The 12,614-nt window shown below is 33.5% G+C and overlaps 1 protein-coding gene across 3 annotated transcripts in view; it reads right to left on the bottom strand.

Annotated features, from left to right (window-relative positions):
* The window catches only part of RICTOR (RPTOR independent companion of MTOR, complex 2), a 132,007-nt gene continuing 119,393 nt past the window's right edge, over positions 1-12,614 (bottom strand). For all 3 annotated transcript variants that reach the window (XM_008568504.1, XM_008568503.1, XM_008568505.1), the window contains 6 exons: positions 10,724-10,808; positions 9,696-9,929; positions 6,481-6,636; positions 6,007-6,130; positions 4,577-4,715; positions 1-4,445 (listed from right to left, as the gene is read on the bottom strand). In XM_008568504.1, the coding sequence (XP_008566726.1) occupies positions 4,371-4,445; positions 4,577-4,715; positions 6,007-6,130; positions 6,481-6,636; positions 9,696-9,929; positions 10,724-10,808 (813 nt within the window). In that variant the 3' untranslated portion in view covers positions 1-4,370. The remainder of the gene's footprint in view (positions 4,446-4,576; positions 4,716-6,006; positions 6,131-6,480; positions 6,637-9,695; positions 9,930-10,723; positions 10,809-12,614) is intronic.

Consider the following 12,614-nt stretch of genomic DNA (forward strand, 5'->3'; position numbering starts at 1 on the left):
TTTAAGAATTTTAAGTACATTTTATTAACAATGTATCCCTTTGATAAGATTATGCTTCAGGAGGCTTTTAATGCCCTTGACACAAACTGTACACATTATACAAAAACAAAAACACAACAAAAAAATCAAGGTGAGCAAAACCATTTGGGGACAAATCTTATTTAAATTATACACAACTCAATGAAATATTCTTACGGAAAATATATAAATACTTTTTCTTTCTATGTTACAGTTATACAATATAAATCAGATTTCAATGTCTGTTCAGTGACCTACAAACACCAGAACCTCCAAATATGTAGCAGCGTATTACTAAGTAAAAAAGAAGAAAATCATGTGGTTAGAGAGTATTAAGTCTGAGTTTTTTCACAACCCCTTACCACTTTTCAAAACTAATTTACACCATTTATTTTACAATGCAGGTTTAGGGTTTCCGACAGGTCAGTAATGGAACATTTTTCAACACTGATTATAAATTTTTTTTCACTCCGTCTCTCCACCCCAAGACTTTGCATTTTGTGCTAACTCAACCTAGTTAAGTGACAAAATTGTAAGGTATTTTTTTTTTTGGCATAAATTATATTTTTCAAATTAAATATTCTATAAAGTCAAACGAAATGTGCAATTTATGCATGCTGTGGTGTAGCTATCCACCTACATTACAAAAATACTCCAAAGAGGAAAAAATTCCACATTCTGTGAGTCATATAAATCTACTATGAATGAAAATACCCTGGGAACCTGAAACTAAAAGAAAAAAAAAGAATGCTCCTAAAAAGATTCTCACGGATTTCAATGTTCTTTGATAAGCACTGCTAATAATTTCACTGGTATGCTTTTTAATGAAATGCTCACTGCAGTGACACTCTTGAAATTAAGATGGTAACCATGTATTTTGTAAATGCAGAGACAATGGAGACCTCTCCCAATTTACATTTTAGAAAATTTGAAATGTTCATTTATACCAAACAGCTCTTCTCATAAAAGTCTCTCAATTAAATCTACTTTTCTTGTTTCCCATGTTTCAATAGATTGTGAATGTGAGACAAAACTGGAAGCATAGGACTAAAGGGGAAAAAACCTTACTGCCAAAGAACATTTCCTGAAGTAGTTTACAAAGTTCATCTCACACAAAATTAGCACCTCGCTTTTACCATGCAAAAATAATTGCAGTTATAATTTGAATGACAGACAATTTGGTTTTTATTGCTTAATGATCTGTGCTTTAATGTGGGGAATAAAAGGCATCCTCTGAATGGAATGGAATAAAAGTTTATATAAATATGAGTAGACAAATCTAAATAAGCATTGACATCTCACTGTTTAACACTTTGCCATTGTGACATGACCTGAAAAACAGCTTTAATTATCTCAAGCTCTAGATAAAAGAGCTGAAAACTATTAAAGCCACCATTACACACATTATTATGTTATAATAATGTATATACTTCCAAAGGTCCTCTTTTAATGTCACTGTTTTACATAATGTCCTTATGCTATTAATCTTCATTAGAAAAATTTTAATTAGGGACAACAGAGTTTTTCCCACCTCCAATCTACCTAAGCATAAACAGGAAATAAAAGTATAAGAAAATTTAGACCATATTCAATTATGAACACTAAATTTCTAATTTCCTTATTTATCAGTATTTACTTAGTATGTTAAGCTGAAATATGTTCTTGAAAAGAAATTCATTAGAAGTAACAATTCACTTTACAATTAGAAATTCACAGTTTACAACCAGCACAACTGCCCAAATTCCTCCAAATTATTCACTAATTACCAATAGTACAAATTTATATGGACTAAGATTGATTCTAAAATCTTGAAAAACTACAGTATTGACATTATTTTGATAATCTATAGCCTGGTAATATCTATTATTTATAGATGATTTTCTCAATTATTTCTATTACCACTGACACCATTCCTAGCCTTTTCTGCTATAATTTAATATTTTTAAACACCTAAGTTAATAACTTGGCACTGCACGTATTTTCATCATAAAAATCTACTTTTATACAAACAAGTCCTCAAAGAAAACATATTAGACCTGTCAGTAAAATCATGGATAAACCAAACAGCACTATAAATTTAAGTATAAACTTTTTTTTTCCTTAGTATACTGATAACAAAGCTCTGAGTGTCTCTCCAAGTAAGTGCTATAGGCAGATATGATGATGTATACATATATGTCTTTCAAAGTAACAGTCAAAAATATTGTTGAGGCTAATAGTAACTAAGCCTTAATTTCAGTCTGGATGACCAAGGTGCGGTACAGATATGAGGACAGTTTTGTGTGTGTGTGACAAAGAAAGAATTACTATTAACTTTTGAGGGATTAAACCACAGATTTTATCCATATTAACTGAGGTAGTGTTTAAAATGAATATTTAAAATGTCAATCCCATTATGAATAAGATTACTACATTATTTCCTTTGGAGATTTTAACCACTATTTGGTCTAGTATCTCTGACATTTGGTTCTCTGGAAAGGCCGTTTAATTATCCAAGACCAAAGACCAAGGTGACAGGCAACGTTCTTAGAAGTACTGTTGACGTTTAAATAAACACTTGGGTTCAGTGATAAAAAAATTATTTGTTTTATCTTCAATTGGATTTTATAAGAGAAAATCTGAAGAACCACTTTTTAAAACAAGCAGCATCTTAGAGCCCTTATCTGCTTTGTTATAATGTAAGTTGCTACACAGTGCACATAAGAACAATTCACTGAAGTGCAAAGAGGTGTTATGAAGTGAGATGAAATGCGTCATCCCAATTGGAACTTTCAGTGCCAGTAAATTAAAAAAAAAAAAAAAAAGTATCTCTGTGAGTTACGTTTTCTAGTTCACAGGATTCTTTAGAGATCTCAAAGAACAAGCCCATTATAAAAAGGATCTGCAACATGGGAAAATATTAACTAATGTGCTATGACTGGGTCAAAGCTGATGTGTAACTGTAAAAATGGTATACACAAATGAATTTTAAAAAGGGTCCTAATCAGTCCAGCTGGATTTTTTCTATTTATATTTATATAGATCTTAAAAAAGATAATCCTTTCATTTACAAGCATTCTAACGATGATGGCCATGCTATTTTTATATACAAATTTGCATATATGTTTAATTCCTGTAAAGATTTCCAAATATCTTTAGACATATACAAATTAAACAAACAAAACTTCGCCCTCATCAGCTTTACTTCACAAGTATGATAAAGGCAACTACTGTACTCATAAACTCACCTATCACTGCATTTAGTTTGTGCAAAACAGGAACACTGATATAAAAATTAAATTACTGCTGCTTTAAAATTTGGTACTTAAGGCTTTTCACTACAATTTTTAATCTTAATAACAAGTTTCATTAATGACTTGTTTTTTTAAAAAGAAAATATGGCTCTTCTTTTCCCAGGGAATGTGTAAATTGTAGGCAAACTTATCTTTTCCTCAGGAGATCCAAAGTGTTATTTAATGCTTTCCTTTGCTTTACTTCTAAATTAATAGTGCTTGTTCAAGTTCCCATTTAAAATGATGATGATATGAAAAGTTGATGAAAACAGAAATCCACTGAAAATATATGCATTCTATAAGTGGGAAATATTTTCAATTGAAATGTAAAATTATTTTCTGATTTTAATCAGGAACTGTAGTGAAAAACCTTAACTGGTTCAAATAGCCTGTAACAACACATTGCAACAAAACTGAAGAGATGGAAAACAAATAAGAACCTTTCTGCAAATCTAGTAACATAAAAATAAGTTATACGTCCCGGGTTGTTGAGGCTCTTCTTTCACTTTGAGGTTACAAACCTCTGAAGTAGTGTTACAAACATTAAGAAAAATGTGGAAGGGCCAAAATTCCCCCTCTAATACCAGCAGTTATAGCACATCCCATTGTGGTAACAGGATGCAGCCTTAGAGACACTGATTCCTGGTTTCCACAAATTAGTTAACAAACAAGGCATCTTTATATTACCCTAAAAAAAAAATATATCCAGAAATAACTGTTTGTAGAGTGCTTCTGCATATCTTATTATTGTTCCACTGTCATTATTCTCTTAAAATGAAAAAATAGAAAACCTATGTAGGTATTCAGTGCTTGGCTCTTGCATACAATGGTAACTAAAACTCTTAAAACTGTGGTAATGAATTATGAGCCCCTCCAAAGGCTCAACAGGGGAGAGAAGGAAGTTCTTTTGGTAAGGGAAGTCAGCAGTTCCAACTGTTCATGTACCAGTAATTGCTGGGACAGTGTACAGAAGATACTCCTGTCTTTGCTGCCCAGTCAGTCAGTATTTTTTGAGGCTCTTAGGAAATCCACAAATATGAATATATATAGTATATATCTATATACATCATAAATAAGAGGTCAGGATTCAGCAGATGTATCAACTATAGGTTGCTTTGGTGGTATTGCCAACACAGCCTCTGCTTCTTCATGCATCTAGGAAGTAAGTGGTAAATCGTTAATAACTTTTATAAAAATAGCATATAATATAGATGTAATCTCTCTCAACTTAATTCAAACATAATTATTCTTAGAAGGCAAATTTCATAAGTACAAATCTTACTTACTTGTAAAAACTGTACATCTTGAAATAATTCTTGTATGAACCTCCGACATGGAAGTCTAAATGTGCAGTGTGATAGCAAATGTGAAACTTCAGAGTAAAGGCATATGTCATCAAATGTCTGAGGATACTTCTCTTTAATTCTAAAATGGAAGAAAAGACTGTGGTGTGATAAAAACTGTAATCATGATTTACCTATTTTTTTCCTCCAAAGGTTCACTTACTCTTAAAATAATTTTTCCTCCAGATATTGATTAAATGGCATACCTGAGGGATGCTTAAGAAAATAAATTAAATACTCCTATCTCACACTTTGATATTCTTAGTTTTACGTTATTCTTTTTTTTAAGATTATCAAAATCTGAATGCTTCTTGTAAAGTTAGAAATATCCTTTTTCACTGGCATGAAAAATTGCAAAATTTATTTATCAAACTAGATTAATAAATATTTTCAAATTAGATTTTAAAATAGAAATATATTTTTAAAGTTACACTGAAGTTATTAATATCCTTGACTGAACTGTCTATATCTTTTGACATTTCAAATAGTGGCTTTTAGCTAGGACAGCACCTCAGAATCAGCTGTGGGTGGGGTGGGAAGTACACAGGTTAAGGCCTCATTCCTAGAACTCCCAGCCCAGAGGTCTGCAGTGGTACCCTGGCATCTGCATCATCTTTTTAAAAAGCCCTATAGGAGACCCTGGCATGCATTTCTTTTGAGAACCACTACTTTAAATAGTGCAAACAAATATTCTGAAGATTTCTGAATTTTCTTTTATCATGCTGCTGGGATTTAGAAAATCAAAAATTCTGCAACTTTTATTAAGAGAAAAAAGGAAAGATAGGAAAGATAGGAAAAAAAATTAAACCAAGAAAATATCGCTTATTTTAAGTAAACCCACTTTTCTCAAACTTTTTGGTCTCAGGACTTCTTTACTATCTTAAAAATTACTAAGAATACCCCCAAAATTATTTTTTTGTGGGCTATAGCCCTCAATAATTACTATATTAGAAATTAAAGTCGAGAAAATGTCAAAATATTTATTAATTCATTTAAAAAATACACCAACATGTAAACAATAACATACTTTAAGGAAAATAATGTTGTATATATAAATAACATTTTAATGAAAAATAACTACATTTACAAAACTAAAGGAAATTAGAGGAGTGGCACTGCTTTACATTTCTGCAGACCTCTTTAACAGTCTGGCTTAATAGAAGATAACTGTATTCTCATACCTGCTTTTGTACTCAATCTATTACCATACATTGTTTTGGCTGCAGTACATAAAGAAAATCTAGCCTCACACAGATAAACAATGCAATTTACAACTACTGATGTTAAGTTAAATTTCTGACGTATTTACAGTATCTTTTCTTGCCTTAGAAAGCAGAATAAACAAATAATTCTCACGCAAATTGTTTACTCACGTTAAAAGCCCAGTTTCATGACATTTAGTTGAAACTGAACTACTCAAATTAATGACTAATCTTAGAACTTCTTTGCGAAGGAGTATACGGCACATTGGTGTATCATCTGGAATTGTTTTAACACCTGAAAAGAAGATTTCAGTGTAAATTTAAGTATTTTATCTATATCATAATATAAAATAATTATAACTCATGGAATTTGTTTTTAAACTTCACTTAAAGATCTAAAACTGACATCAACATGATCTGCCAATCATTTTGGGAGCAAAACTATTTCTAATAAAAGCAGACAGCTAAGAGGGTACGTTTTAGTGGTTGATATAGGTACAAAATTTAAGAGTCTACTAAATTGCTTCCCTTAAACTGACTTGCTATAATTTTGAGACAACTTTAATTTACAGTATTTATGAAAAACAAAACCAACTAAGCACAGTTTTATTAATAATGCTTAGAAAACTGTATCTGAAAACTCACCTAGTAACAATTCTGTGCTTTTGGTGCTGCTAGCTGAGCCTTCTTGAGACACTCCATCACTGCATCCAGAAATCCCTGAAAACTTAGAGGGGACCACTTCTAAGGGATTATGGATAGTCTGCTCACACCAGTCAGAATATGGAATGTCTTGAAGGTCTATAGAAAAAAATAAGTATTTCAATTAAAGCAACATAATGGCTTAATTCCTGTGCCTGCACTGCATGCTCTAAAAGAGATGTTTCCTTATAATTTCTTTTCGATTTTCAACAATTACTCTCCATGATGAAGAAATTTTCAAAGTAAATTTAGAATGCTCAGATAGCAATTGCTTGGATAGTGAAATCTAGTATGAAGTCAAAATTGTGCATACTAAATTGAGAATATTCACCTTTAGGGACCTTTATTATCCATCCTCTATTAAGAAGTATTCCACACAATGAATCTTAGACACACTTTTACTAAAGACATTTTATTTCAAGATTACTTTTAATCTGGATAAAGCATTGTGTCCATCAACTAAGTGGCTTTATCTAAATGTTTGATGTTTAGCTTCTTAACCATAGTTGTTTGCTTTTATTATTTTCTCTCTTTTTAATTAATGATACCCTAGCTTAGCTTTATTTTATCTTTTAAGTAAAAATGGAGACAAGAAGAATAAGACAGATCAGAGCCTAAACAAAAGAGACTAGCTGCCTTCTTTATTCCATGTAGCTCAGTATAAGGCTGGCTCCAGCTAAATGCCACTGTATTTGGGAAAGAATAAAAAGCTTCAAGCAAAAACAAAATAAAACAAACACCTATCTGGGTTAATTCAGAAAAATAAATCATAAGCTAAATTTTTCCTACCAGAAAGCAGTAAGTCACAAAATAGCTTATGGGAAATACTGACAGTTATTTCTGGAAAAATTAAGAATTTCTGTGAGCAGCTCTATCTTTGATATATTTATAGTGATCTAATAGCCAATTCTACTGGGCAGCAGATGTAAAAGGAAGTGAGCAAGGAGATTTTCCTTAGGAGCACAGTAGGATCACCATAACTGAACTACCAAAATTTAAGACAGAATATTATTTCTAACATGAACAATTTATTGTGAGTTACCATTTACTGAGTGCTTACTGAATGCTAATCTTAAATGTTATTAAACACCAAACAGTAACATGAAGTATCATTATTTCCATTTATTATTATATTTAATTTTTAAAAATTCATTGAAACAATTGTTTGTACGTATCTGTGGGGTACAGCATTGAATATCAATACCTGTGTGAAATATGCAATGCTCAAATCAAGATAATTAATATATTCAACATAATCCCATTTAGAGACTTAAGCAAAAACAAAAACTAAAGCTCAATGAGATTAGGCAGATTGCCCAAGTTCAAATAACTAATTGGGTGAAATAGCTTGGCTTTGAACCTAAGTCTTCTTGATGCCAAAGCTCACTGCTCTGCTATGTCTATGCCTGTGATCTTTAGTGTTTCTTGGAGTGCTAGCATTACCTGGGAACTCCTCAAAGATTATCACTTGGACAAGAAGAAAGCCAGGTAGATTGGGTTCTATCTCGTCTTTCCCCTAACATCTTCATTTGTACAACACTGATCTTTTGTAAAGATTTTGATTAAGACATGAATTCTACAGCTAAAATAATCTGAAAGCCACTTTCTCTTCTAGCTCCTCTTCTTCCTAGTATAGTTTTTATCCATTCCTCACAAATTTTTAATTTAATATCCTAGACTTTCAAACTGATCCTCTTGCCATGTAATTGGCTGACTTTCTAATGTTCTCTCTTTTAGATATACTGGTCTAAAACACTCAAAGTTTCCCACTATAAGTTGGTTTACTACACCAGGGCAAATGAAGTGTTAAATTGGGCCCAAAAGAAAGTGTGTGATACTAAATTTTGAAAGGACAACATTTTGACTTGCATACTAGAACCTTACAATGCATAAAAATCTAAGTTTCCCACTATAAGTTGGTTTACTACACCAGGGCAAATGAAGTGTTAAATTGGGCCCAAGAGAAAGTGTGTGATACTAAATTTTGAAAGGACAACATTTTGACTTGCATACTAGAACCTTACAATGCATAAAAATCCGTGAAGGTGTCAGAACACAGACTAAAGTATGTTACTAAATATCCTAGTCCAACAGTCTTTTCTCTGAGCTTTAACATTCTTTGAACCACCACAACCACTACCACATTAGTTTTAGAGAATGAAATCTCAATGATCATTACATGAGAGAGGAACCATTGAGGGGGACAACATCTCAGCACAACCATAACCTATTTGTGGCATACTAGTGTTCTGCAACCCATCAGTTGGGAAGCTCTGAATTAGAACACCAAGAAGAAATTTGGAAGAGTGAACCAAAAAACTTTGGTCATCACTAAGTTTTTCTGAGGTTGGCTAAGTGATATTCACTGAGAAAAGATATATATGGGACACTTTAAACACATATATATATTAAAATGTCACTTATTGATTTATATAAAAAAGCTCAGTCTGGGTCCCCTTTATTTACTTACTCACCAAATATATTGAGGGCCTAGTGTACAAAGCAGCACACAGCTAGGTATAAGAAATATAAAAATAAAGATATTACAGACTATGTCCTGAAAGAACTTACTGAGTGGAAGGGAAAAAAATAACCAAGTAATAATAATCATAGTTATCATAAGAGATCTATGTAAAAATAGCAATGAGAACAAGGAGGAAGGAGTGTCAATACCTGACTTAGAGAGTCCGAGAGAACACTTGCAAACAAGATACTACTGATATGCAGGATGAGATGGATTTGCCAAACAGACCATGTGTGAGCTTGCACATGTATGGGGAGGAGGATGGGCAAGGAGAGAATAGCAGGGAAGGCACAGTTTTCTTGTCTAGAAGTTTGTTCAAAAACTTCACTACAAGACCAGAGAATGTTGAAAAAAACCACTAGCCAGATCACAGAATCTTGTGTGTTGGGCATGAATAGGCAGTTAAAAATTGTAAACAGATTAATTCTGGAGAATAGTATGAAAGATGAATTGGAATGGACCAAAATCAGAGGCTGAAATACCACCATTCTAATAGGAAGATGCTGAATGACTGAACGAAGAATAAAGTACTGACAACAGAGTAAGAAAGGATGATCAATAGGGATGGTAGGTGACGGTGACTGAAGCGGATTCAATTTCAGGTTGATTCATCTCATAGGAGATAATCACTCACCTGAATGACTACATATTGCACTTAATTGGTTACTGGGCTGGAAACCTAGAATTTCGATACAGACACAATAAAGGCAATTATCATCTGTATGCTCTTGTAGTCCAGTGTCTTCTGTACTTTCTAAAAACAGAGAAGCATCTGAATGGATTGAATTCATTATTTCCGTAAGACTCATCTGCTGTCGTAGCAAGTGAAAAGAGTTTTTTACAAGACCTCCAGTTCCAGATGGAAGACCTGTGCATAAGTAAATATAAAACATAATCTGATAAAGACAGTATCAATGATTACCTTCTCAAGATGCCTTAAATTATGCGAAATTTTAAAGAAGGAAAATTTTGGGAAAAAAACCAGAACTCCCTTTTATAATTCAAAATCTACCTGGGGGAAAAACATAATAATTTGCTTTAAGTTATGAAAGTTATGAAAATAAGTAGGTCAGCAGATGTGTTTATATTACTTCAATGTGGAGTTTAAAATACACAATGAAAAACTGCAGTTATATAATTAATACACTATTTCAATTATCTTCAGTATCTGCCTAGAGAAAAGTAGTAATTCTAAGTATAAAGAGGCACTTGTTAAAACATCATTAAGATTATGAAGCTATAAAACCTGTGGCTTATATGAATATATTCACTAAAATTTAACAGATCACAACAAAGAGAGATAATGTAATTTTTAAGCAAATTTTTATCTCTCTCCTTACCATAAACAAATAGCTGTTTCTTTGACCTATGATGATAGTGTTAAATTTTTCATGTACCTCTTTTTTAAAACCAGAACAACTAATCTGGTTTTCATCCTCTTGAGAGGCTGGGTACTTAGCTGGAAAAACACATTCTTAAGTCTCTCACAAACAAAATGTTGTGGTTTAACTTTAAGTTGACTCAAATAATTATTCTGGTATAATTTTAAGTTGGACCAAAAGTGGGTATACCTGAATTTTTAGTGTCATCCTAATAAAAAGAACTCAGAATTTTAGTTTGAATATTAAGAGGAGTCTCATGAGAACAAATACCATGCATTACCTCCTGCATCATGGGCAAACACTCTTGTACTTCGATCATCATGTGGCGGTATGTTCTTTGTCTGAAAATAGGGAATATCCTTTACCTAAAATAGATATAAATTATGGTAAGTTCTGCTATACAAAGTCCACTTTATGAATATTAGCAAAATTAAATGAAATACAGATAAAATAGAATAACTGCAGCATATGAACCTACAATTAAAAGTTTACTGAAGAAGGTTAAATTATCAAAACTTGATAAAAGAACAACCCTAAAAGTCCTTATCATATTCTTAGTGAATTAAACACATATGAAAATAATCATTTTAGCATTTATCTAAAAGTCTTCAGACCCATAAGTGGAGGGTGGTGGCCCCAATGGATGGGACAGGCTGGGGCCCACAGTGTAAGTCCTAATCTTAAGGAGTGGCTGAGGGATCAGTTATGTGATCATCCACTGTACTCCATGACAAGGCTCCATGACATAGCTATGACACAGCTACGACACAGCCTATGTGGGGGACCTCCAGACTCTCAGGAGCCTATTGCAAGATGAGAACCACTGGAGCCGCATCAAGAGAAGTCCGGTGCTGTGTCTGGCCCCCCTGCATACCCTTGCATTACATTACAGCCACTGCAGGCTACAGGAATTGTGTGGACTTTTTTATCCAAAAAGGGGCTGAGATGGATCTAGTGGATGTAAAGGGATAGACCACCCTGTATGTGCTGTGGTGAATGGGCACCTGAAGAACATCCAGATCCTTTTGGAAGCTGGCACCGACCCCAATGGAAGGCGGCACCACTGTAGCACCCCTGTCTACCATGCCTCCTGTGTGGCCAGGGCCAATATCTTGAAGGCTCTCATCAAATAATATGGACTGCAAGTCCTAGGCTGGAGCCGAGGGCAGCCCCCTCCACCTGAAAGCAGGCAAGAAACAGAGTTCGCCTGGGGTCCAAGGCTGGAGCTGAGGGCAATATCTCATGCCCGGAAGCAGGCAAGGAACACGCCGAAAACACCACCTCCACCCCAGCTGCCCACCACAGCCACGGCTGCTGCAAAAGTGGCTTGATGTCACAACAGTAGCCACAGGAGCCATGCAGGTGGCCCACCAGACACTCAACTGCAGTGATACAAGGAGAGTCACCAGTGGAGACTGGAAAAAGAAGAAGACATCTCTCTCCTCAAATTTCACTAGCATAATGGAAGAAGCAACTGCTCTACCATGCTCCTGCTTTATTTCTGTTTTTAGTAATCCTGTCCTCTCTCTCTTTTTCTTGGTCAGTCTAGATAAAGGTTTGCAAATTTAGTGATCTTTTTAAAGAATCACTTTTGGCTTTGTTGATATTCCTCTATTGTTTTTTAATTCCTTATTTCATATACTTATGTTATCTTTATTTCCTACTTATATTTGCTTTTGGTTTACTCTGCTCTTCTTTTTCCATTTTCTTCAGGTAAGAAGTTTACATTACTGATTTGAGATTTTTCTTATGTTTAACATAGGTGTTTACAAGTATAAATTTTCCTCTAAGCACTGCATGAGACCTGCATCCTACACATTTTGTATGTTGAGTTTTGATTTTTATCTCAAAGTACTCTCTAATGTCCCTGTGATTTTTCTTTTACCCATTGTTTATGTAGGAGAGTGCTGCTAATTTCTATACATTCATGAATTTTCTAAATTTCCTTCTGTTATTTTGGTCACAGAACATATTTTCTATGATCTTAAGCCTTTTAAAATGTATTAAAACTTGTTTTGCGGCCAAAATAAAAATAAAAAAATAAAATAAAATATCTTCAGACTTCTGAGCAAATGTGTATTCTTTAGTGCTATATACTGTCTAGAGATGTGTGAGTATGTCATGGGATTAGGGCCACTTTATGAGACTGGGCACTACATGTGACTACCCTG

This window comes from Galeopterus variegatus, unplaced genomic scaffold (assembly GCF_000696425.1).
Source record: "Galeopterus variegatus unplaced genomic scaffold, G_variegatus-3.0.2 Scaffold418, whole genome shotgun sequence".
Taxonomy (NCBI): Eukaryota; Metazoa; Chordata; class Mammalia; order Dermoptera; family Cynocephalidae; genus Galeopterus; species Galeopterus variegatus.